This window comes from Gopherus flavomarginatus, chromosome 1, assembly GCF_025201925.1.
Source record: "Gopherus flavomarginatus isolate rGopFla2 chromosome 1, rGopFla2.mat.asm, whole genome shotgun sequence".
NCBI lineage: Eukaryota > Metazoa > Chordata > Testudines > Testudinidae > Gopherus > Gopherus flavomarginatus.
The window spans coordinates 93126821-93153311 of record NC_066617.1 but is presented as its reverse complement, the minus strand read 5'-3'; the positions used below and the strand labels follow the sequence as shown (position 1 = coordinate 93153311).

Below are 26491 nucleotides of genomic sequence, written 5' to 3'. Positions count from 1 at the left end.
TAGTATACGCTCCAACACAACAAGGACCACAACAAAGTCAAAAAAAAATGTTTTCCTCCCTCTATTTATACGTTTGCTATGCAAATTAACAGCCTATGTTTTCTAGTTTTCTATTGGCAGTTACAATAAACATAGGGCAATGCGTTTTTTGCTGCAATTGGTTAATGTGAGATCCTCGTATTCATTGGTTGCTCAAACAGTTACATTTTTCCACCAATCATGATTCACTAATCCGTCCAGGAGAGGGGATAAAAGGACAAGAATCGTTGCGTCATTATGTTTTCCCATTTGTGTTTCTGTGAACGGGGTTTGCTTAGTCAAGAGCTACAATGTCTGGTCGAGGGAAACAAGGCGGCAAAGTGAGGGCTAAGGCAAAGTCCCGGTCATCTCGGGCTGGCTTGCAGTTCCCGGTAGGTCGCGTTCATCGGCTTCTCCGGAAGGGTAATTATGCTGAGCGAGTTGGTGCTGGAGCCCCTGTGTACATGGCTGCTGTCTTAGAGTATCTGACTGCTGAGATTCTCGAGTTGGCTGGCAACGCTGCGCGCGATAACAAGAAAACCAGGATCATTCCCCGCCATTTGCAGCTCGCCATCCGTAACGACGAGGAGCTCAACAAACTACTGGGGAAAGTCACTATTGCTCAAGGGGGTGTTCTGCCTAATATCCAGGCCGTGCTGCTGCCTAAGAAAACCGAAAGTCATAAAGCCAAGAGCAAGTAAGAGTGATTGAGGAGAACCGGGACATCTGAATCTGTGCTTAAAAATTAAAAAAAAAAATAACCCAAAGGCTCTTTTCAGAGCCACCCACAGGGTCAGAAAAGAGCTAAATTATCGTTTTACAGATTTAACAAAGTGAGTACGGTTTGTATTTCAAATTCAATAATTTTGCAGCACTTTTTTTCCCAGAGTTTCCTACGTTTCTGTATTAAGTAATAAACCTTTAGAGTTAGTAGTAGTTGTAATGCAATGAATTACTAGATTTTATCGATGTAATTTAAAAAACATCTCGTTTTAGTACTTATATATAATATAGGGAAACTAAAAATAATTTATAAAACCTTATTTCGGCTATGCTCCGTATTTAACTTATCTTTTCGCTCCTTTTATTGTGGTCTGGTTGTTCTCCCTTTCTTAAATGCATCAGTTTGAAGGTCAGTCTGAAAAAGGACCGACCCTTAGAGACGTGAATGAATTTAGAGGCTTTGCAGAAACACCAGCACAGCGAGGGGCGGATGTACAATAAAAAGGGCGAAAAGTACCAAGATACATGTATTACATAAACACTAAAAACAGCATTAATCGATCTTCTTTGTGTGTGCTCTGATTTAAAAGAGTTTTTCTGCGATTTAATTTAGATTTGTTTGGAAATGAACTAATGAAACCCAGAGGTGCGGTGTGTTAAACCAAAGTAGCTCCTCAAATTACCGGGACAGGGCGATGAAGAGTTGAATTTAGTGAAAACTCCCTAGAAGTGGCCACGGGCCGCGCTGATCAATTGCTGCACTGGCGGGCTTTTTAAACCCGCCAGCCGTTTTCATTTCGTTGCTACTCAACTGCGTTTTGTATTTCTTCCTTCTCTCTTTTTCCCTTGTTCCTCCCAATCACCAGCGGCTCCCGTTTTTCCTCTCTCTCTTTTCATCTTCTGTACTGAAGAGATCGAGGCGCTCCAAAGAGTATCAGAGATTCAGTAGATTCCCAGCTCACATGTCCTGAGCGCTGTTGTTTTGGTGTCCTAGACTGCCGAAGTTGCCATGCAGTTTCCTGGTTATGTAGAGAGCGACAGGTGCGGGGGGGAGTGCTCGTTTTGTGGGAAGCATGGAGTCCCATAATGAGCCAATACATTGGTATTTTCTGCATCAATTCCCCGCCAATACCATGACTGCAGTCTCCAAGAATCAAAGTGCCTCCCTCAGCCCAAGTGAGCCAAAGCACCAGCTATGGGGCAACCGCTCAAGTGCCTATATAACTCCATCTCTAGCTCTCTCCCATACAATCCATTTTATAATTTATCTCCAAAATATTTAATTCACTTTATTGCATCGACTCCCTGCAGAGCAGGGATGAAGAATAGCTATGGTACCTATGCTCCAGAGAGGTAAGCAATTTTGATGGGGGGAGAGCACGGAACTTGGGGGCTGCGCAGGTAGTTTGTAGCTGTGGTATTGTGGGTAGGAAGTGGTATTCAGACCTCCTCATTTCAAAGCCTCCCCCTTTATATCTCAAGCTCCAAATAAATGTGTTCATCCTCCCGAAATGTAGCCTTGATGTGAAATACAAACTTCCTGCTGCCATGCAACAGCTGTCTCTCCAGGCTGAGGTAAAGCATCTTTCCTTTGAGTCCCATTAAAATTAGAATGCTCCTTATTCAGTGCTAGGCCATAAGTTTATTACACTCAGGTTTACCATCTGGACCTCTTATCATCACAAAGAGAACCTTTGGCAATAGATTGGGAAGGTGTATTGTAGATTAGATAGGGTTTCTGTGATTTATTTAAATAACCTTTATTTCTCCTTTGACACAGTAGGAGTAACTTGTGTTTGGGTTATTGTTTCCAATAATTTAGTTTTACTTTTACACCACACTTTTGTAAGCAACCTACCTTCTTTTGTGTGTTAAAAATATTTTAACTACATGTGTTAATTGTATATTTATAGGTTTGTTTTTTTTTAAAGGGTACAATTCTGGCTTTATTTTTGAAGGTTGTCTATTTTAAGACCAAACATCACAAACACAGAGAAAAGACAAGCTGAATATAGGAAAATGCATCTTTTCTCTCTGATGCTTTCAGTTAAGTTACAATGAAGTGTTGCAGAGCTACATATTTTCTAGCTGGCTGAAATGGACTCTTATTGGGGGGGTGGGGACTAGAGATAGGAGGCAAAACATATTTCACTGTAACTCTTAAACTGGTCCAATTATCCTCTTGGTTCCAAGCTGACATCTTATATAGGCTTTGAGTCATTGGTTCTTGTTATACCTTTGCCTGCTAGATTTAAGAGCCCTGGACTATAAACTAAAACAAAATGAACAGAAACTCTCCAGATCGGTGCTTGGAGATTGTGAACGGAACACCCTTACTCTTCTCTTGTATAAGCTAAAACAGAATGAGTTTCTTGAGTCTCTTTGTAAGGTAGGTTTTCCAGGCCTCAATTCATTCTTGGAGTTTTTTGAAACCTGTCCACAGTTTTCAACGTCCTTTTTGGAGCATGGACATTAGAACTAGACAAAGAATTACTATGATGGTATCACCAAAGCCACATAAAGAAGTAATACCACCCTAATTATACCTCTAATGTTTGTGTTAGAACTCTTAGCAACAGCATTACACTCAGAACTCCTGTTTAATTGGCTACCTAGATTTTTCAGTCACTCTTTTCCAGGACACAGTCAACCGGCCTGTAAGTGTATCCTATATTCTTTGTTCCTAGGTGTATAACCTTGCACTTAGGTTTATTAAAATATATGATGATGTGCTGATGACCATGATGGTGATGCTAGTAATGCCCACTGCCACGCATAACTAAGTTGACAAGTACTCCCAGAAAACCAGTGTCCAAAAAAAAGAAGGCAACCTTTTCTGGATGAAAACCAGTATGTAATTATCTGTATGAGCATATTTATTGTCATCATAAGAACATTTTGGTCTGTTATGCTAACAATTCTCTTATCTCAGCAGAAATCTTAACAAGAGCAACTTGGTGGACTTCTGAGTGGTGTGTTTTTGGGAGGTGCCTTCATTTTTTAGATGGAAGGAAAGCTTTCAGCATTGTATTAACCTCTCATTTTTCTATTTCAGTATCTTTTCCTTAGTTCCTCCTGAGCACTGACACATCAGGCAAGCCACTGATTATGGACATTCATTAATTGTGGTACTTCTTCGCAGATGATGCCGGCATATTGAATACCCTTTGTCATTGTTTTCTGCCAGTGTTTCCTTGGCCCTACTCACTTTCTTTTTCCTCCCTTGGGTACCCAGTTCCATACTTGCTTACCATGTCTCCCATCTTTCCATACTGTGTACATCTCCCAACCACCTGAGCCTTCTTTCTGTGTTTATATTATCTAACACATCCTGCTCTGTCAGCCCTCTTACTCTCGCATTTCTTATTTTGTTTTTCCATTAAATGTGTAGTGTCTTCCTCAACTATCTATAACTGGCAGCTTCTGATCTCTTTTTGTTAGTCACTGTCATCTGTCAAATCTCTGCTTCTTACAATACTGTGTTCAATACAACCAGATAGTATAGTCTGATCTTTAGTTTGATATGGAGACCTCTGTTTGACCAGATGTTCTTCATCCTTCCAAAGGTGGTGGTTACTTTTCCTAATCTTATATGAATATCTTTATGGCAGCCACCTTCAAATATCATCACATCCCCAGGTAGCAAAACTTTTCTATCTGATCAATTTCTTTCCCATTCATGTACACCTTTGCTTGTGTTAAGATCATGAAGTTAGGAAACCAGACAACTGTGAAAAAATGTATATGGATGATAAGGAGATAGTAGTTGAAGCAGCGTCTTAAGTCTATGAAACTGGGTTACAGTTTCATGACTTGTGGCAAAATTAGGTATGTTAGGTCACCCAGAATCACTGTTGGTATAGAGACAGCCTTAATGGTAAGGTAGTAGGGCGAGAACAGTATCCTTTACTGTCTGCTCTGTGTGTGTGTGTGTGTGTGTGTGTAGGCGGAAAGGGGGCATTTATTTATTTTTAAATAAATATAAAGTTTGTCATAATCTTGTCTACCTGCCCTCTGTATGTGTTAAGAAATGGCAGTGACCCACTAACACCTGCATTGCCTTGGAGGGGTCGCTTTTTCAATTATGGTGTAGTTGTACCAGGGTTAAGTTTGTATTACAATAATAGCTTTAAACAGAATCTTTGTAACAATTGTATTGACAAGGCAAAAAATAAAAACATAAGACTATAAACAGTGAGGATATTTGATTTTTTTATGGTGATTTGATAAACAACACAGGATGACCATGAATTGACAATATGATGTGGCTGTAAACAAGGCTAATGCAATCCTAGGATGAATCAGGCAAGATTTTCCCTATAGAGATAGGTAAGTGTTATTACCATTGTACAAGGCACTGGAGAGACCTCAGCTGGAATACTGTGTTCAGGTCTGTTCTTCCATATTTAAGAATGATTAAATCATTCTGGAATAGGTACAGAAAAATGATACTGGAATGATCAGAGGAGTGGAGAACTTATCTTACTAGAGATACTTAAGGAGTTTGGCTTCTTTAACCTAACCAAATGAAGGCTGAGGGGAGATATGATTGTTGTCCATACATACATCAGAGGGATAAACACCAAGGAGGGAGAGGAGTTCTTTAAGTTAAGGGCTAAAGGTGAACAAGAATATATGGATATACACATGTCATCAACAAGTTTACACTTGAAATTAGACAAAGATTTCTAATCATCAGAAGAGTGAAGTTCTGGACCAGCTTTCCATGGGGAGCAGTGGAGGCAAAAAAACTAACTGGTTTCAAGACAGCTTGATAAGTTTAAGGCAGGGATGATGTAAAGAGGTTGCCTACTATGGCATATGGCCCAGCCACAACTTCTATTAGCAAATATCTCCTATGGTTGGAGATGGGACACTAGATGCGGGGCTGGTCTATACTACGGGAGGAAATCAATCTTAGATACGCAACTTCAGCTACGTGAATAACGTAGCTGAAGTCGAATATCTAAGATCGGATTACTCACGCGTCCTCACCGCGCGGGATCGATGTCTGCGGCTCCCCCTGTCGATTCTGCAACTCCGTTGGGGTTGGTGGAGTTCCAGAATCGATATAAGTGCGCTTAGGGATCGATATATCGTGTCTAGATGAGATGCGATATATCGATCCCCGAGCAATCAATTTTAGCCCGCCGACACGGCGAGTAGTCTAGACGTAGCCTCAGTTACTACAGAGATTTCTTTCCCAGGAGTCTGGTTGGTGGGTCTGACCCACATGCTCAGGGTCTAACTGATCATCATATTTGGGGTCAGGAAGGCATTTTCCTCAAAGTCAGATTGGCAGAAATGCTGGGGATTTTTTGTCCTCCTCTGCAAGGGTCAGTTGCTGGTTTGAATTAGATTAAATGATGGATTCTTTGCAACTTTGAAGTCTTTAAATCAACATTTGAGGATTTAAGTAACTCAACTAGAGGTTATGGGCCTATTGCAGGAGCGGGTGAGTGAGGTTCTGTGGCCTGCAATGTGCAGAAGGTCTGACTAGATGATCATGATGGTCCCTTCTTGCCTTAAAGGGTATGTCTACACAACAAAATTAGTTCGATTTAATAGAAGTCGATTTTTTAGAAATCAATTTGATACAATCAATTGTGTGTGTCCTCACTAAGCGCATTAAGTCACTGGTGTGTATCCACAGTACCTAGGCTAGCATCGACTTTTGGAGCATTGCACTGTGGTATCTATCCCACAGTTTCTGCCGCCCATTGGAATTCTGGATTGAGCTCCCAATACCTGATAGGGCAAAAACATTGTCGCGGGTGGTTCTGGGTACATGTTGTCAGGCCCCCCTCCCTCAGTGAAAGCAATGGCTGAGAATCGTTTCAAGCCTTTTTTCCGCGCAGACACCATACCACGGCAAACATGGAGCCCGCTCAGATCGCCGCGGCAGTTATGAGCATGTATTGGAAGAGAAGGTTTGAGGTCTAGAGAAATAAGTGTCAACCCTGCATTGCATAAGAGAAAATGAAGATTTCCTGGACAGATGTCAGGATATGCTTCTATGACCACAACATTCTGAAGAATCGGAGCAGGCTACGCAGAGGGGACAGAGGGACAGTGAAGAAATTTGGCAGCAGGTGACCTCCAGAAGAAGAAAAAGGAGCGTCCATGTACCAGCAATGGAGATACAGGTAAGCAACCATTTTCATGTTCTCTCCATAGGTACTAATGCAGAGAGTGGACTAGATGATACTTCTGAGCGAAGGGAGCAGAAGGAGACTCCACCGACTGAAAGGCATGAGATGCACTGTCCTAGGGTTGGGGGTTCCACGACCTCCACTCCCAAGAGAAGGAGGTGGGTGGTGGTGGTCAGAGACTCCCTCCTCAGGGGGACTGAGTCATTTATCTGCTGCCCCAACTGAGAAAACTGAGAGGTCTGCTGCTTGCCAGGAGCTAGGATTCATGATGTGGCAGAGACACTGCCAAGACTCATCAAGCCTTCAGATCGCTACCCCTTCCAGCCTCTCCCTGTGGGCACCAATGATACTACCAAGAATGACCTTGAGCGGATCATTGCAGACTATGTGGCTCTGGGAAGAAGGATAAAGGAGTTTGAGGCACAAGTGGTGGTCTTGTCCATCCTCCCTGTACAGGGAAAAGGCCTGGATAGAGACCGTCGAATTGTGGAAGTCAACGAATGGCTATGCAGGTGGTGTCGGAGAGAAGGCTTTGGATTCTTCGACCATGGGATGGTGTTCCAAGAAGGAGTGCTAGGCAGAGATGGGCTCCACCTAACGAAGAGAGGGAAGAGCATCTTCACAAGCAGGCTGGCTAACCTAGTGAGGAGGGCTTTAAACTAGGTTCACTGGGGGAAGGAGACCAAAGCCCTGAGGTAAGTGGGGAAAAGGGATACCGGGAGGAAGCACAAGCAGGAGAATGCGAGAGGGGAGGACTCCTGTCTCAGACTGAGAAAGCCGGACAATCAGGGAGTTATCTTAAGTGCCTATACACAAATGCAAGAATCCTGGGAAACAAGCAGGGAGAACTGGAAGTCCTGGCACAGTCAAGGAACTATGATGGGATTAGAATAACAGAGACTTAGTTGGGTTAACTCACATGACTGGAGTACTATCATGGATGGATATAAACTGTTCAGGAAGGACAGGCAGGGCAGAAGAGGTGGGGGAGTTGCATTGTATGTAAGAGAGAAGTATGACTGCTCAGAGCTCTGGTATGAAACTGCAAAAAAATGGAGAGTCTCTGGATTAAGTTTAGAAGTGTGAGGACCAAGGGTGATATCGTGGTGGAAGTCTGCTATAGACCACCAGACCAAGGGGATGTTGTTACTAGATCACAGGCCCTGGTTCTCATGGGAGACTTTAATCACCCTGATATCTGCTGGAAGAGCAATAGAGCGGTGCACAGACAATCCAGGAAGTTTTTGGAAAGTGTAGGGGACAATTTCCTGGTGCAAGTGCTGGAGGAACCAACTGGGACAGAGCTCTTCTAGACCTGCTGCTCACAAACCGGGAAGAATTAGTAGGGGAAGCAAAAGTGGATGCAAACCTGAGCAGTAGTGACCATGAGATGGTTGAGTTCAGAATCCTGACACAAGGAAGAAAGAAGAGCAGCAGAATACGGACCCTGGACTTCAGAAAAGCAGACTTTGACTCTCTCAGGGAACTGATGGGCAGGATCCCCTGGAAGAATAACATGAGGGGGAAAGGAGTCCAGGAGAGCTGGCTGTATCTTAAAGAAGCCTTATTGAGGTTGTAGGGAAAAAAACATCCTGATGTGTAGAAAGAATAGTAAATATGGCAGGAGACCAGCTTGGCATAGTGGTGCTGCTGCAGCACTTCAGTGTAGACACTACCTACTGTGACAGGAGGGATTTTCCCATTGACATAGGTAATCCACCTCCCCAAGAGGTGATAGATTGACAGAAGAATTCTTCTACTGACCTAGAGCTGTCTACATAGGGACTTAGATCGGTTTAAGTTTGCCGCTCAGGGGGTGTGGATTTTTCACACCCCTGACCAATGTAGGAAAACCAACCTAATTTTCTAGTGTAGACAAGGCCCTTGGGTTATCCATTCCCTTTAAAGGTAACATAAAGCAGTTTTGGTTACCCTATTTCTAATCACTACAAACTACACTCCTCTCCCAGAGCCTAAGATAGAATCCAGGATTCTTGGTCACCAATGTTCTACTGATGACTAATGAATAGCTGTGTAACCCACTGATGAAACGTGTGTTAAGGCCCCTCCAGTGGCTAGTGTACAATGATGCTCACATTTAATCTTGCACCTCAGGTAGTAAGAGTTTAAGCAAGGGATTTAAACCTGCTGCTGGTCTATATGAAGTAAGGGTACAGTTGCATATGATGCACGTTATGAGAAGACATCCTTAAAACAGAATGAGTACTTTAAAACTATGATACTCTGTAAATTATGCTGTAAACCACTGACATACACATAATTTTACATTTCAGTCGTCATACATTTTTCCTGTATAACCCACTATTCAGCATGTGTGTGGTGCGTCCCCTTTGGGTCCCCAGCCATGGAAGTAGGGACTCTGTGACAGTTGCTTACTAAAAAGTTGGACTCTGTAACACAAAATGCAAAAATGTATGCTTTTAGCTCCTGAGGTCATCAGTTCACTCCCTACCATCAGCCAAGGCGGTGAGTGTCACACTTTTCCCACACTGACCTGTTGGAAGGTTGAGAGGTATGTTCATACTGGCAGGGAGAAGGGAACGAGATGAAAGGGCAGTGTACTGCAGGCAAATGCTGTATTCAGGTTCCAGAATTCCATGAGAGGCTATGGAGTGTATGGTGATATGAGTGATGACCAAAGCTCCTTCACAGAGGTTTCCTTCAGCTGACAGGTTATGTCATCACTGTTACACACTGAATATAAGTACTATTCTCCATAACTCATTAGTGGGGATAAAATGCTATAGACAAATTATTTACTGAGGCATATCACAGCAGCTCACACTCCTCGGGAGGGTCAGCATAGTTAGAAGCAGCTTCTGCATCTCATTGTTCCCCTCTGATTCCCAGGCAGGTGCATCTCCCTTTTCCCAGATTCTGTGGTCCTATCCACTGAGGTACACCAAAGCTACATTAAAAAACCTAGTAAATTAGAAAACAAATACTATATTTAGTGGCAATACAGAATATGGCATGATACATTTCATCCACCCAAAACTTTTTTTAAAATGGCAATAAAAAGTTAGTGACAGACTTGTGGCTTCCTTTCACTTTCACACTGCCTGCAATTCCATCAAAGATGCACTCCATGCCCTTTTTTTTCACTTCCATTGCCACCAGATTGCAAAAAAACAATACACACCCCGACTTCATTAAACTTCCAGTCTAATGTAAAACTGTCATGGAGCCACATGATATATGCCCCCTGCTTTGGAACATTCTCTAGGAGGAACTTCTTCCATTGGGCAGACCCCCTGTGGCTTCACTGCCTCCTTAGACTGGACCTCTGGACCTTCAGTACTCCTGCTTCACACGGTGAACTCTGTTCAGCTAGTCCCACTCAGACATGAAACTTGTACATTCTCTAGGGATCAATGCACCTCAGCAAGCATTTGTAGTGACATTCATGCAATGTTGTCAAAACAGAAGGGTTAATTAGCCATCTGGAACACAGCATAGGAAGTCCTTAGGTTAGCATAGAGAAATTAAAGTTAAAACATATTTTTTCTAGGTAGCTGGAGCCCAACCACGCTGTAGTGAACCCTTTTGTTCAAGCTCTGTCTTTCTGTCCATCTGGCCTCCTTCATCAGATTCCCAGATGTGTGTCCTGACTGCTTCCTGCAGCCCACCCTTACCTGTCTCACACCTCTCCTGTCCTTAGATCACAAGCTGGGAGGGGAGGGGAGGAAGTCCATATCCCTCTGGGTCATTGATTTCTAGGTGTCAATGTCCTGGCTACTGGATTTGCCATTGTCTTCTCAAATGTTCCACTGATGTGGGGATTGAAGCCCACTTGACCCAGACAGGTAGGTGCCATTCACACCTGTGTCTTAGTCTGCCCCAAGAGCAAACAGACCTTTTCCACCCACAAGGTAACAATGCAGCATAAAGGATAAACTGAGACATATATACATGTCATATAAATATTACAGAAAATTCCCACTTTATCACAAAAAATATTAACAGTGACATCAGCAGTGTTAAGGCAGAATAACTTCCAAAATGCTTTCACTGTGTGGTAATCAGATGTGTTGATATAATTGATCCAATAGTATATGAGGTCACTGTCCAAGTTTTGCATTAGAGTGAAAGTTTGATGAGTGAACAGTGCCCTCATCAACATAGGCTGCAAAATATAAGGGTAGCTCAGCACAAAGGTATACAAATGTTTAATGTATCATTCTGACATTATTCATTCACAGCTACTTGTCCCAGGTTTTAAGAAAAACTCAATGTCACCAGCCTATAGCAGTGATCAGGACACAAGACAGGTGTCCCATCTAGTGAACATACTGGTCAAGTACTGCACAGAGCCAGTTGCTCCAGAAGTAGGAGTAAGGAGTTTGCAACAATAAATCAGTGAACTGCTGGTCTCAATATCTAGCTCATCACATTTACCACTGAAATACCATCCCTGAGGTCTGAAGATGCCTCACAAATGCTTTACAAAATCTCTAGCAGAAATTCTGCTCACTGAGAAAACTGCATAAATATTCACCTGTCTTATCTTTAGGGAAAGTGATCTGGAAATAGCATTGGTTCCCAAGAACTTCAGGCATGTGACGTTCAGGGCCGGTGCTACCATTAAGGCAAACTAGACAGTTGCCTACGGCACCAAGATTTAGAGGCACCAAAAAGCGATGCCTCCAATTTTTTTTTTACAGCGGTTCCTCCCCGAGCGCACGGTCGCTGCTGTTTGGCGCCGCAAGCCTGGGAGGAGAATTTGAGTGGGGATGGTGTGCTTGAGGAGGACACGGAGCAGAGGTGAGCTGGGGTAGGGAGGTGCCACACAGCTCCCCGGGCTGGGGGAGTGGGGAGCTGCCGCGGGGGTGCCTCAGGGCGTGGGAGGAGGGATCTGCCACAGGGATCCCCACCCCAGCTCATATCTGCTGTGTGTCTTACCCGAGCATGCCACCCCCTCTCTAATTCTCCCGCCTCCCAGGCTTGCAGTGCCAATCAGCTGTTTGGCACCGCAAACCTGGGAGGGGAGGAGAATTAGAGGGGGGGGTGGCTTGCTCGGGGAGGACACAGAGCAGAGGTGAGCTGGGGTGGGGAGGTGCTGCACGGCTCCCGGGTTGGGGGGGCTGCCGCAGGGGGGCAGGACGCCTCAGAGCAGGAGGGGGGAGGTGGGGAGCGCAAAGTGGACGTTTCGCCTAGGGCACAAAACTTCCTAGCACCAGCCCTGGTGATGTTATCTCTTCCAGGTAGGCCTCGGATTCCGAGAAGGCCTTTTGAAATTTCCTACAAACAACTGCTTCAGTAAACTGTTCCAGGAACTGTGGGACAGAGAGGTACCAAGAGTACAGGGCATCTATTACAGTACAGTAGTAGAATTAATGGTGGCAAACTGCTCCCGAAAGAGCATGTCTATTGTGGACAAACTGCACTATTAGTACTTAAACTAGTGTAGTCCAATGTATCCAATTACCAACAGTTCAATTCACTAACAAAGACACAGACCATTTTGAAATGCCCAAGATATATGCATTTGTAAATTGTCAGCAGCAGTCACTTTTTGCTTCATTTTAATTTATTTGAATAACAATCTGGATTTATGGGGGGACAGAAGGGGATGCTAGACAGAACTATGAACCAGATGCAAAACACAGCACAAATTTCATTTATTTGGGAAATCTGATGTATACAATATATTAATATAGATATAAATATATTTTTCCTCAGATTTTGGACATCTAGAATATTAGTTGTGACAAGAAGTACTTTATTATTTTGCCAAAGCTGCTTTGTAAATTAAGAACTGGACTTAAATATACATAGACACAAATATATAGAATCATAGAAATGTAAGGCTGGAAGGGACTTTGAGAGGTCATCAAGTCCAGCCCCATTCCTTGAGGCAGGACCAGATAGACTTAACTATCCCTGACAGATGTTTGTCCAACCTGTTTTTTAAAACTTCCAATGACAGGGATTTCACCACCTCCCTTGGAAGCCTATTCTAGAGCTTAACTATCATTACAATTAGAATTTATTTTCTTAATATCTGACCTAAATCTCCGTTGCTGCAGATTAAGCCCATTACTTCTTGTCCACCTTCAGTGAACATGGAGAACAGTTGATCACCATCCTCTTTATAACAGCCCGTAATATGTTTCAACAGTCATCTGCTCCCTCCTCAGTCTTCTTTTCTCAAGAAAAAAAACATTCCCAGGGTTTTTTTTAACCTTTAGTCATACGTCAAGTTTTTTAAACCTCTACCTGTTTGTTACTCTCTTCTGGACTCTCTCGAATTTGTTCACATCTTTCCTAAGTGTGGTGCTCAGAACTGAAAACAGTACTCGAGCTGAGGCTTTATCAGTGCTGAGAGAAGCAAGATAATTAGCGCCCAGGTCTTACATAAATACTCCTCTTAATGCAACCCATAAGGATATTAACCTTTGTACAAACTACATTGCATTGTTGACTCAAATTCAATTTGTGATCCACCATAACTCCCAAATTCTTTTCAGAAGTACCACCACACAGTCAATTATTCCCTAATTTATAGTTGTGTGTTTGATTTTTCATTCCTGAGTATAGTATTTGCAATTATCTTTATTGAATTTCATGTTGTTGACTTCAGACCAATTCCCAATTTGTCAATGTCATGTTGAATTCTATCTAATCCTACCCTCCAAAGTGCTGGCAACCCTTTCAAGCTTAGTGTCATCTGCAAATTTTATAAACATATTCTCCACTCCATTATCCAAGTAATTCATGAAAACACTGAACAGTACCAGACCCACTATTAACCCCTGTGGGACCCCACTAGATACACCTTCACAGTTTAAAAGTGAATCACTGATATCTACTCTTTGAGTGTGTTCTTTCAACCAGTTGTAAACCCACCTTATAGTAAGGTCATCCAGCCCGCATTTCCCTAATTTACTTATGAGAATGTCACGTGGAACTGTGTCAAAAACCTTACTAAAATCAAGTTAGATCACATCTACCACTTGCCCTCTATCCATTAGGATGGCATTCCTGTCAAAGAATGAAATTAGGTTGGTTTGGCATGATTTGTTAGGACATAAGAAGGGCCATACTGACTCAGACTAAAGGTACATCTACCCCAGCATCTTGTGTTCCAACAGTGTCCAATGCCAGGTGCCCCAGAGGGAACAGAACAGGTAATCATCAAGTGATCCATCTCCACTCGCTCATTCCCACATTCTGGCAAACAGAGGGTAGGGACACCACCCCTGTCCATCCTGGCAAATAGCCATTGATCGACCTATCCTCCATGAATTTATCTTGTTCTTTTTTTAACCCTGTTATAGTCAAATGTATTTTGGATAAATACATGCTGGCTCTTCCTTATAAGACTATTCTCCTCCAGCTGCTTATAAATTGATTGTTTAATAATTTGTTCCACGATCTTTCGGGGTATCAAAGATAGGCTGATTCGTCTATAATTGCCTGGGTACTCTGTTCCCCTTTTTAAAGACAGGTACTGTGTTTGCCCTTCTATGGCTTTCTGAAACCGGACCCATCCTTCATGAGCTTTTGAATATACACCTCTACCTCGATATAACGCTGTCCTCGGGAGCCAAAAATTTTACCGCGTTAAAGGTGAAACCACATTATATTGAGCTTGCTTTGATCCACCAGAGTGCGCACACCTCCCCACCCCCAGCACTGCTTTACTATGTTATATCCAAATTCATGTTATATCGGGTCACATTATATCAGGGTAGAGGTGTAATTGCTAATGGTTCTGAGATTGCTTCAGTTAGTTGGTGCAGTACCCTAGGATGAATTTCTTGAGTCCCTGATGACTTGAATACATCTGATTTATCTAAATATTCTTTAATCTGTTCTTTCCCTATTTTGTCTTCTATTACTTCCCCCTTGTTGTGAATATTAATTGTGTTGAATATCTGGTCAGCATTATTATTTTTAGTGACGACTGAAGGAAATGGACATTAAACATCTCAATTTTCTTGATGTAATCACTTATTAGGTCTCCTGCCTGCTGAGTAAAAGACTACACTGTCCTATATCTTTCTTTTGCTGCTGGTGTATTTAAAGAACTTCTTCTTATTGCCTTTTATGTCCCTGGCTAGGTCTAATTCAATTTGTGCCTTAGCTGTTTTGCTTTTTTCCCCTACTTGCTTGTGTTATTCTTTTGTATTCCTCCTGAGTAATTTGTCCATGTGTCCACTTTTGCTAGGATTCCTTTTTGATTTTCAGGTTATTAATGCACTCCTGATGGAGCCATACTATTTTGTCCATTTTTACTTCACATTGAAAGAGTTTACAGTTGTACTTCTTTTTATATTGTCTCCTTGATAAACTGCCAGCTCTCCTGAACTCTCTTTTCCCCTAGGATTTGCTTTCCATGGTAGCTTGCCTACCAGTTCTCTCTGTTTGTTCGTCTACTTTTTTGTATTTCATTGGCCTGATTCTGCTGCTCTCACTATTCCTTTCCTTAGAATCATTAAATCTATCAAACTGCCTTCCACTTTCAGATTTGCTACCAATTATTTCCTGTTTGTCAGAATCAAGTCTAAAATGGCAATTCCCCTGGTTACTTCCTCCACTTTCTGAAAGAAAAGGTTGACCCCAATACTTCCAAGAACTTGTTGGACATTTTCTATTTTGTAATATTACTTTCCCAGCAGATGTCTGGGTAGTTAAATTCCACAGGTCTTGTGTTTTGGATATTTCTATTATTTGTTCTAGAAATGCCGCATGCACCTCCTTTTCTTGATTTGGTGGTCTATAGTAGATCCCTACTATGATGTTATTCCTTTTTTACCCCTTTTATATTTACCAGGAGACTTTCAGCTGGTCTGCCTCCCATTTCCTTCTGTGCCTCAGAACAAGTGTATATATTCTTGATGTATAATGCAACATCTCCTCCCTTTTATCCTGCCTGTCCTCCTTGAACAAATTATATCCTTCTTTACCAATATCAAATCCTGACTTATCCCACCAAGCCTCTGTGATGCCAATAATGTCATAATTTACTTCATATACTAACATGTCCAGTTCTTCCTGTTTATTCCCATAGTCCTTGCATTTGTGTATAGACATGTAAGATGTTGAGCAGATTCCCCCACTGATTTTCCTCTTGTTGCTTTTATGACCCTTTTGCAATTTTCCATATTCCCACCAACATCTAACCCTCTGCTATATTAACTTTTTTTTATGCCTACCTGTGGGCTTTTGTCACTTGCACACTTTGAACCTAGTTTTTAGCTCTTCTTACTAAATTGGCAAATCAGTGTGTGAAGATGCTCTTCTCCTTCTTGGTCAGGTGGACCCCATCTCTTCCAGCCAACTTTCTGCCTGAAACCATGCCACATGGTCAAGGAAGCTAAAGCCATCTTGTTGACACCATCTGTGCAGCCATGTATTCGTCTCCAGATTTATGTGTTCATGCCTGGGGCCTTATCCACAACTGAGAGGATAAATGAAAACACCATTTGCATCCCTAACTCCTTCACCTTAGATCCCAGAGCCCTATAATCACTGCTGATCTGCTCAGGATCACACCAGGAAGTATCATTAGTGCCCATGTTGATGAACAACAGGGGATAGTGATCAGAGGGACAGATGAGCCTCAGCAACCTTTCCATGATGTCTTGTATTGCAGCTCCAGGCAGGCAGCACATTTCCTGGGACATCATGTCAGGTCAGCAGATGGATGCATCCATTTCCTTCAGAAGGGATTCCCCAGCCACCAGAACTCTGTCTCCTCCTCATGGGTGTAGTGACTATGAGTAAGGCTGTGAGTCTTTCACGGTGGTCATGGAAGTCACCAATTCTATGATTTTCTGGGACCTCCATGACTTCTGCAGCAGCTGGTGCAGCTGACCCCAGGGCCGTCCGACCAGCTGGGGTGGCCCCAGGTCCAGCTGCACCAGCCACTGCTCGGTTGCCCCCAGCAGCTGGTCCTGGGCACTGTCATGGAGCAGAAGCCTGGGAGCAGCAGCAGCACCCTTGGCCACCCCCCTTCCCCAGAGCAGCAGTGCCAGGGCGTAGGCCGCTCTCCCCCCGCCTCTCTGGAGCAGCAGTGGTAGCATACTGGAAGCCCCCACCCCGAGTACCTGCAGCATCCTGAAGCCCCCCAGATAACCTAAGATTTAGTCAGAGGTATTTATAGTAGAAATCATGGACAGGTCATGGGCATGAATATTTTTTTAATTGCCCATGACTTGTCCATGACTTTTACTAAAAACACCCATGACTAAATCATAGCCTTAGCCATGAGCCTCCCAGGATTGGGGACAAATTGCTCCTTCTCCTCAGCCATTGAGGTCTGCTCCTGTTGCCAGTACAGCATCCTGGTTCTTTACCTCAATGGATGGGGGATGCGGGTGGAGGGTGGAGAACTGTCTACTACTCAAGGTGTTCAGCAACCTGTCTCCTCCTCACAGCCAGTTCTCCTTCCTCCTCTGGTGCTGCTGCAGTTAGCTGTAGTCAGCTAGCATCCGCCATCCAAGGTGTCTCTATGTGCATCCTGACAATGAAGTCCTCATGCTCCTGGATGACATGTAAATGAGACATCTCCCCCTGCAGGTTTCTTTCCTGATTCCTGAGGGACTCCACCAACAGACACCTCTTACACCTGTTGTTTCCCCCTGCCTGGCTTTCATTGCCATGGCAATGCAGGATGCATTCCCAGTAAGTATACACCAGGGCCTGGGCAGAAGCCTTGAAGATCAGGATGCCTGTCTGGCAGAGCGCCCCTACAAGTGGAGGCAGGGGAAGAGCTAGAAGTGGTGTTGGTGACACACAGTTTTCCTCCCATGGCAGGTTCTACTTTGGAGAGTAACTGCAATTTAAAGGAACAAAAAACAAAAACCACAACCCTACCTCCCTCTGCTGGCAAATTCAACTGGCTGACTCCCTTCATCTCCTAGCTGCCTTCATCTGACCACCCACCATTGACTTACATTCTATTTGTGATCTACTATAACACTCAGATCATTTTTAGCAGTACCACCACCTAGCCAAGTATTCCCCAATTTGTAGCTGTGAATTAGATTTTCCCTTCAAAAGTGAAGTGTTGGATTTCATCTCAGACCAATTTTTTAGTTTGTCAAGATCATTTTGAAGTCTAATCCTCTCCTCTAAAGTGCTTGCAACCCCTCCCAGCTTGGTGTCATGTGCACATTTTATTAGCACACTCTCCACTCCATTGTTCAAGTTATTAATGAAAATATTGAATAGGAACAGATGCAGGACTGACCTGGGAACTCTGTAGTGCATCCTCCCAAGCTGAGGGAGAACTATTGGTAACTACTCTTTGAACATGGTCTTTCATCCAGTTGTGTACCCACCTTATACTGAAAACTGTTATATATTTCCTTATTTTGGTATATCAGAGATGAATATGTTTCCTAGATGAAAATTATCATCATAGAACAAGTTAAGAAAGGGGAATAATATTCAGAGATCCCGGTTCTTCATCCATTTAAGTAAATGGAAGGCATAGCATTCATTTAAAATTAAGCAATATAAAGTCTTTGATTAACATTTATGTATAAGTGGTAAATCCTGTCACTGGAAATTTGTATGAAAATCACACTGGAGGGCAAGAATGTTTTTTGAGAGATTTATCAGAAATAGGAATACCAAATATAGTGTAATTAAATGAGAAAGGAAAAAATGTGCAAGCAAACTAAGAGATGAGCATTTTTGATGGGTGTATTTCAAGTACATGACATGCTAATACTATGAAATTCCATGTCATGTGCCACATCTTTCTTTTTTTGAGAAATTAAGAGAAACTAGCATTTGAAATCTTTTTTCCCCACCTCTTCCACACAGCCTTTATTCTTTTAACAAATATGGTCTAGCACAAAATATATTGACACTGTCTTGTTGCAGTAAATTGGTATGTTGAACATACATCAAAATGTATACACATTTCAAATAAGTGAATCATGTCTATAGCCATATTGTCATATTTAATATATTTCAAACAAATCATACATTGAGTTTCTATATCCTTCTTCTCTCTTTCTCTCGATGGGAAAAACAATTCAGTATTCAACACATAGGTAATCCTATTGACAACGATAAAATATTGGAAGTGAAAACAGAAAGATGACTCATTAAAAATCTCAACCATTTAAACTAATTAATTGAAACAGCCAGTAGATGGCAGCAGAGGCCAAATTAGACATGGCTGATATATTTCTTAGCTCTTTCTTTCACAATTTAATTATTTTCACCCAAGTTTCTCAATAGTCTAAAGGTTTGTAAATAATTCTTATACTGTAACCATGAAGATGACTAAAGACGTAATTTGCATATCATATCAGAACCTGGAGTCATTGCCCCTTCCAACCAAAAGTGGGAAAATTGTTTCCACTTTCAATTTAGAGCTTTGGTTTCTCATCCTCGCTGGAACGGAGATGGAGTTTAGTTCTCCGAATAGTCGAATTTGCGAGTGATCATTCATAGCAACGCTTATAATCTTATACTTACGGGAAAATCTGTATTTATTTACAAAAACAACCAACGCAGAAACGTCAATCAGAGTGAAATGAAGGCAGAAGAGCAGCACCACGCCCCGTGGCCTCTCTGCCGCATTGTCTGGCTCGCAGAGCAGCCCCCCACCCGCCTCACGCTCTTATTACTCAAACTGTAGAAAATGGCGACGAACGGTAGAGACGGGCCAAGGAGAGAAGTGATGTGTCAGGAAATCTGATTGGTCAGATTTTGCCGCAGCCCCCAAATCCTTGAAACTCAGAGAGGCGCATTTCCAACCCCAAAACAGCCGCAGACGCGCGCCCCTCGCTCGGCAGACGCACCAGAAGGGCAGCGAGAGGAGCCGCAACGGACTTCGAAAGCGGCTGCTGTTTTAAGCAAGGGACACGGGAGACTCCACTACAATCCCCGGAGGTAGGGCTTGATAATGAGTCTCTGCATCCCAACTGTGTGCGCGGCGCGGTTATAGGAATCCGGGGACAGGGGCTCCGTCTTTATTTTCCTAGAAAGCCTTGGGGAGCGTAACTCCCGCAGGGAACAGACACCTGGGGTGGGGGAGGGGGAGAGAGGCGGGCTAAGCCCCCCCCTTTCTTTTCAGTTCTCAATCAGGTCGCCACGCAGACAATATACCGAGACTTCATGTCTCGTTTTGGGAGTGGGTCAGTTGTGTGTGATTTGATTTCGCCATGTCTGGTCGCGGTAAGGGTGGCAAAGGCTTGGGGAAGGGGGGTGCTAAGCGCCATCGTAAAGTGCTTCGGGATAACATCCAAGGTATTACCAAGCCAGCGATTCGTCGCTTGGCTCGACGCGGGGGAGTGAAGCGTATTTCGGGGTTGATCTACGAAGAGACCCGGGGAGTGCTGAAGGTGTTCTTGGAGAACGTGATCCGCGATGCTGTCACTTACACTGAACATGCCAAGCGAAAGACTGTAACGGCTATGGATGTGGTTTATGCCCTGAAGCGCCAGGGTCGTACTCTCTATGGTTTTGGCGGCTAAGCGGGTCATTAAAGTCAACAGGATAACCCAAAGGCTCTTTTAAGAGCCACCCACACTTTCATAATAAGAGTTGAATTATTTTCACAATATGAGTGACAGCTCTTAAAATTAACTTGAGGAATCTGAAGGGTTTTTTTTTTTTTAAGTCTTAAGGCTCTTATACCCACTATTCCTGTTTTAAATGCGAAGATATCTACGGTACGGATAAACTAGGAATTCAAAATAGTGTAAAAATGCTTGTACATTCAAATTTTTTTTTACAAAACCTTGTCAATATGTTTAACACTGCAAAGGACAATATTAGCGAAATTTGGGTTTTTAAGCCCAATAACCCGCTACATTGTTACTTTTTTGCAACTTAATAAAGAAAATCGATTAATACATATAGCTCTCATAAAAAGTAAATAGGTCTGAAAAGAGCTTAAGAAAATGGTATCTTTTCCAAGGCCAAATGAATGATGAACTCTTTTGTAAATGGACATTTTTTAGCACACTGCCGGAGACGCATCGCCAGGGGAGATAAGACAAATACGCTGTATCTGAAGGCACAAAAGTTGTCTCTAGGTATACTAGCTCCAAGTAAATGCTCGCTTAATGCAGAAATTAATACCTACAATCGAAAGGTAGCCACTGATTTTCACTGAAAGTTTTATCATTTTTTTCCCCTCTAACAAATACTATCATTCAAGGAAGCCACCACTAATTTTACTGCTGAAAAACACATGCTACTTTAACCAAAGCACTAATTTGTCGCTTACATCCAAACATATTTAGTGTAAATCTGTAAGTGTAGTTTTCTATACTAAGTTTTCACATCACAGCATTAGAACTCTGGAATCACAGCTCTTATTATGAAAGCGTGGGTGGCTCTTAAAAGAGCCTTTGGGTTATTCTGTTGACTTTAATGACCCGCTTAGCCGCCAAAACCATAGAGAGTACGACCCTGGCGCTTCAGGGCATAAACCACATCCATAGCCGTTACAGTCTTTCGCTTGGCATGTTCAGTGTAAGTGACAGCATCGCGGATCACGTTCTCCAAGAACACCTTCAGCACTCCCCGGGTCTCTTCGTAGATCAACCCCGAAATACGCTTCACTCCCCCGCGTCGAGCCAAGCGACGAATCGCTGGCTTGGTAATACCTTGGATGTTATCCCGAAGCACTTTACGATGGCGCTTAGCACCCCCCTTCCCCAAGCCTTTGCCACCCTTACCGCGACCAGACATGGCGAAATCAAATCACACACAACTGACCCACTCCCAAAACGAGACATGAAGTCTCGGTATATTGTCTGCGTGGCGACCTGATTGAGAACTGAAAAGAAAGGGGGGGGCTTAGCCCGCCTCTCTCCCCCTCCCCCACCCCAGGTGTCTGTTCCCTGCGGGAGTTACGCTCCCCAAGGCTTTCTAGGAAAATAAAGACGGAGCCCCTGTCCCCGGATTCCTATAACCGCGCCGCGCACACAGTTGGGATGCGGAGACTCATTATCAAGCCCTACCTCCGGGGATTGTAGTGGAGTCTCCCGTGTCCCTTGCTTAAAACAGCAGCCGCTTTCGAAGTCCGTTCCGGCTCCTCTCGCTGCCCTTCTGGTGCGTCTGCCGAGCGAGGGGCGCGCGTCTGCGGCTGTTTTGGGGTTGGAAATGCGCTTCTCTGAGTTTCAAGGATTTGGGGGCTGCGGCAAAATCTGACCAATCAGATTTCCTGACACATCACTTCTCTCCTTGGCCCGTCTCTACCGTTCGTCGCCATTTTCTACAGTTTTGAGTAAGAGCGTGAGGCGGGTGGGGGGCTGCTCTGCGAGCCAGACAATGCGGCAGAGAGGCCACGGGGCTTGGTGCTGCTCTTCTGCCTTCATTTCACTCTGATTGACGTTTCTGCGTTGGTTGTTTATTTGTGACATTATGAGTATGGCTGTGAATCGCTGCAAACGCGATCGCTTGAGAAACCACAAATTTGTTTTGAGCCTTGAACATCCCTCCTTATACAGTAGAAGACGCGAGAGATTAGGCTGCCTCCGTTCCTGTCGCTTTCTGGCAAGTCTTTCAGTGGTTTGCAGCTGTCTCCCAGTTTTTTGTGTGTGTTTGTTTTTAATCGATGGGCTGAAACAACTCCTTTTTGTGGATACAGGCTAACAGGGCTGCTGCTCTGAAACCTGAAACAAATATAATACAGTAGTAAAGGTTGAGTGTCTGTACTTATTGACAGGACAACAGAACACCAATATTTTTACCGTCATTCAGATTATCATTTTCTATCACAGACAAAATATCAGAGGGGGTAGCTGTGTTAGCCTGTATCCAAAAAAAACGAGTCCGGTGGCATCTAAAAGACTAACCGATTTATTTGGGCATAAGCTTTCATGAGTAAAATACCTTTTCTTCAGATGCATGGACAAACAAGTTTTTGATTTCACAGGAACCAGACCCAGAGAACGTGCTAGGTGCATTGAAGAAATGGCAGGTGTCAGTGCTGGGGGAGTAGGCGGGGAGAGGTGAGAGGAAGAGTGAAGGAGGAAGTCGCTGCATGTTGGCTCAAGACTCATGTTACTAGAAATAATAATAATTAATAATACTTAATAATCAAAAGGATAGTTCCAGAGTTAGCTCTTGACTGAACACTTACCAAGTGAAACAGGAGTGTTTATTTTGTAATCCCTGGGTATCAGCAACATTTAAATTAGACCATTATTCACAATTCCTTCCCTGGCTCAACACACAAACTTTCAATCTAAACATCTGTACATAGGTATGCTGGACAGAGATAATATTTCACTGTTAGGTACATATCAGGTCGGTCACCTTAGATTCATATAATGCATAGAAGTATGATAGTGCATAACCATATTAACAACATTTCACACATATAAAGTACTTTTTAGATGGTTGCAAACTTTTACATATTTATTTTGGCAAAATGGCTTGTGAGATCAGTAGACAAACAGGACTGTCCCATCTAACAGAGAGGAAACTGAAATAAGAGAAGTTTTTAATTCAAGGCCAAAGGAGAAAGAATCAATTTCAGATCAGGAGTAGAACTAGTGAGACTGTTGTGTTTTTTTTTCTGTCTCTTCCAAAACAGAATTTAATTTGGTGCCATAAGAATGTTCATTTTTCATACTTTGTGCAATTTTCATACATTTGGTCAACATATTGTTTAGTAGAAAAAATGTCATCTTTCCCATATAGTGTTCTCATGTTCACTAACTAATCTTTTAACAACTAAAAAGTTTCTTCATTTTTTTATGATTAATACATGATCATAGTTGCTTTTTACTAGGCACTGCAAGGCTGTTTAAAATATTAAGGCCATAGACAATAAAATTGATGAAGAAAATATATTCTTAAATATTTTGTAACATTTTATAGAAGATTAATACTCTCAACTTTAACTTAATCTCAAAATAAATGAAAATATTTTCTTTAAATTTCTGATAACAGAAGAGCAACAAAAAGTGTGACTGATTCATAGGTCAATATAGGAGCAAACTAGCTTTGCTTGTAAAACATATACATATTTTCTTTATGTATACAGTCTAATTAGGGCAACAATAGAGAATGAATTTAAGAATGTATTTGTTTTATTGTACTGTATAATGTTATAGACTCAAAATTGTGTCTCTTCACTTGTTATTATGTAATACTACTGTAACATAAATGAATTCTCAATTAGAACAAAATGGGCACAGTATGTATATATCACTCAGCAAATTCGACAGAAACAATAGGGTTCCTCAGGGCCTCATTGAAAAAAGGCCTCTTTACATTGATTGAAAGAAAAAAAAATCCAAAAAGATGTGGCTGAGAAAAAAATTAATTTGGCTTAGTTATGTGAAGTCTTAAATCTGTTAGTCTTTAAGGTGCCACCGGACTCCTTGTTGTTTTTGTGAAAACATCCTGACACTCTAAATAGTTAATAGTACATAATCAATATAATTTGTTGAATTAGTTCATTTTTTTCTGGTTGGGATTCATTGTTGTGTCTTCATTTTCAGCCCCATTGAAAGGATGGACAAAGCTTAGGAGAGATGAGTTGTTGTAGGTTGTGTTTAACCTTGTTATGGATGTGAGTTACCACCCTTCTTTTCAGATAGTGGTGAGAGATAGTTAAGCAGCTCACCACTATCACCCAGTCCACCCAGGATTTTTAATCATGATGGCAGAAGACTTTAGCTGAGCATTGTTTGGATAACTGTGTATCTGTGTTTGGGGGGAGCAGGGAAGTGAGATGCATTCAGGACACAGAGTGAGAAGCAACCAGAAAGGCAGTTAGGATTGCTGTGAGACAGAAATGTTGGTAATGTGCCCCTGAGACAAAGCTAAGATAGAAAGCTGTTTAAGCAGAGTGCTGGCTGAAAAGTCAGGTTTGGAAAAGTCAGCAAACTCTCTCTTGTGATTTGATTTCCTCCTGTGATTGGGGAAACAGGACTTTATGTATAATTTTGTAAATAAAGAAGATTGCATCAAAGACAATGGCTTTATCATCAATCTCGCCTCACAGCTGGAACAACCCACTATATGCCAAATTTGGCTAACTACTTAGTTCAAAAGGGGTAACAATACAATAAAAGCCTATTGAAATATATGCGCACTAGGATCAGAACAAAAGGAATTCTAATCTGAGAAAAAAATTGCTATATATATATAGCTCCTGTGTAACCAACCACTCTCCTCACCGAGACGCCCAAGAATGCGGGTGGGGGGAGGGCTCCAGCAACCAACCACTCCACCCCAGAGGACTGCCCAAACAATAGAAAGCTGGCATTCAATAAGTTTTAAAAGTGCAGTGTGGCCTTGTCCTTCCCTCCTCCCCCACCCCACCCGGTGCTTTCCTCATCCCCCACCCCTGCTGGGCTACCTTGGCAGTTATCCCCCTATTTGTGTGATGAATTAATAAAAAATGCATGAATGTGAAGCAACAACGACTTTATTGTCTCTGCAAGTGGTGATCAAAAGGGGGAGGGGAGGGGAGGGTGGTTAGCTTACAGGGAAGTAGAGTGAACCAAGTGGGGAGGGGGGTTCCTCAAGGAGAAACAAACAGAACTTTCACACCATAGCCTGGCCAGTCATGAAACTGGTTTTCAAAGCTTCTCTCATGTGCACTGCACCCTCCTGTACTCTGCTAACTGCCCTGGTGTCTGGCTGTGTGTAATCAGCAGCCAGGCAATTTGCCTCAACCTCCTAACCCACCATAAAAGTCTCCCCCTTACTCTCACAGATATTGTGGAGCAAACAGCAAGCAGTAATAACAATGGGAATATTGGTTTCACTGAGGTCTATCTGAGTCAGTAAACTGTGCCAGCGCACTTTCAAACATCCAAAAGCACATTCTACCACCATTCTGCACTTGCTCAGCCTATAGTTGAACAGCTCCTGACTACTATCCAGGCTGCCTGTGTACACCTTCATGAGCCATGGCATTAAGGGCTAGGCTGGGTCCCTAAGGATAACTATAGGCATTTCAACATCCCCAACAGTTATTTTCTGGTCTGGGAAGAAAGTCCCTTGCTGCAGCTTTTGAAACAGACCAGAGTTCCTGAAGATGCGAGCATCATGTATCTTTCCTGGCCATCCCACATTGATGTTAGTGAAACATCCCTTGTGTGAAGAAGTGGGACTGTTCTTAATGTTTCCTCTGAATACTGTAGGGGTGCCTCAGTGTCCCCTATGCATTTCTTAAGTCTCTAGGTGGTGGGATAAAGGACAGTGTGCATAAATGGCCGACACTGTCTCCTGGCAACTAATGGCTGGGGCCCTTCCACCCTGCAAGAGAATAGCTAAAGATGATCAAGAACAAAGAGATCAGGTGACCTGGCCCGGGAAAAAAGACAAAGGCCAGAGAGGAGGGGCTAAAGAGTTTCAGTTTGGAGCTTGCTAGGGACGGGGAGTAAGTGCTGACGGGGTTGTCTGTCTCACTGCCCTCCCAAAATGGACCCGGCTGAAGGGTCCTGTTCTCTGTACCTACAAGCTCTGTTTTAGTTTCTATTCCTGTTATCTAATAAACCTCTGTTAGTAAAACAGTAAGGTGCCTAAAAGTCTTGTCTGACTGCAAAGTGGGGTTGAAGGACCCTCTGGCTTCCCCAGAATCCTGCCTGGGTGGACTCGCTGTGGGAAGCACACGGAGGGGTAGAGGATGC

The 26491-nt window shown here is 42.9% G+C and overlaps 3 protein-coding genes across 4 annotated transcripts; 2 read left to right on the top strand and 1 right to left on the bottom strand.

The window, feature by feature from the left end:
* The first annotated feature begins 1 nt into the window (after position 1).
* LOC127052169 (histone H2A.J) lies at positions 2–4139 on the top strand. 2 transcript variants are annotated; one of them, XM_050955558.1, is made up of 2 exons: positions 2–851; positions 3797–4139. In XM_050955558.1, exon 1 carries the CDS (start codon positions 330–332, stop codon positions 717–719), a length of 390 nt encoding a protein of 129 aa, XP_050811515.1. In that variant the 5' UTR covers positions 2–329; the 3' UTR covers positions 720–851; positions 3797–4139. The 2 variants fall into 2 exon arrangements, with proteins under 2 accessions (XP_050811515.1, XP_050811509.1); XM_050955552.1 differs by having other exon boundaries at positions 2–2094.
* Positions 4140–19552: 15413 nt separating this feature from the next.
* Positions 19553–20436, top strand: LOC127052247 (histone H4). Its single transcript, XM_050955740.1, has one exon. The coding sequence runs from the start codon at positions 20048–20050 to the stop codon at positions 20357–20359; it is 312 nt and encodes a 103-aa protein (XP_050811697.1). The 5' UTR covers positions 19553–20047; the 3' UTR covers positions 20360–20436.
* Positions 20367–22069, bottom strand: LOC127052241 (histone H4). Its single transcript, XM_050955727.1, has one exon. The coding sequence runs from the start codon at positions 21582–21584 to the stop codon at positions 21273–21275; it is 312 nt and encodes a 103-aa protein (XP_050811684.1). The 5' UTR covers positions 21585–22069; the 3' UTR covers positions 20367–21272.
* Positions 22070–26491: the final 4422 nt, after the last annotated feature.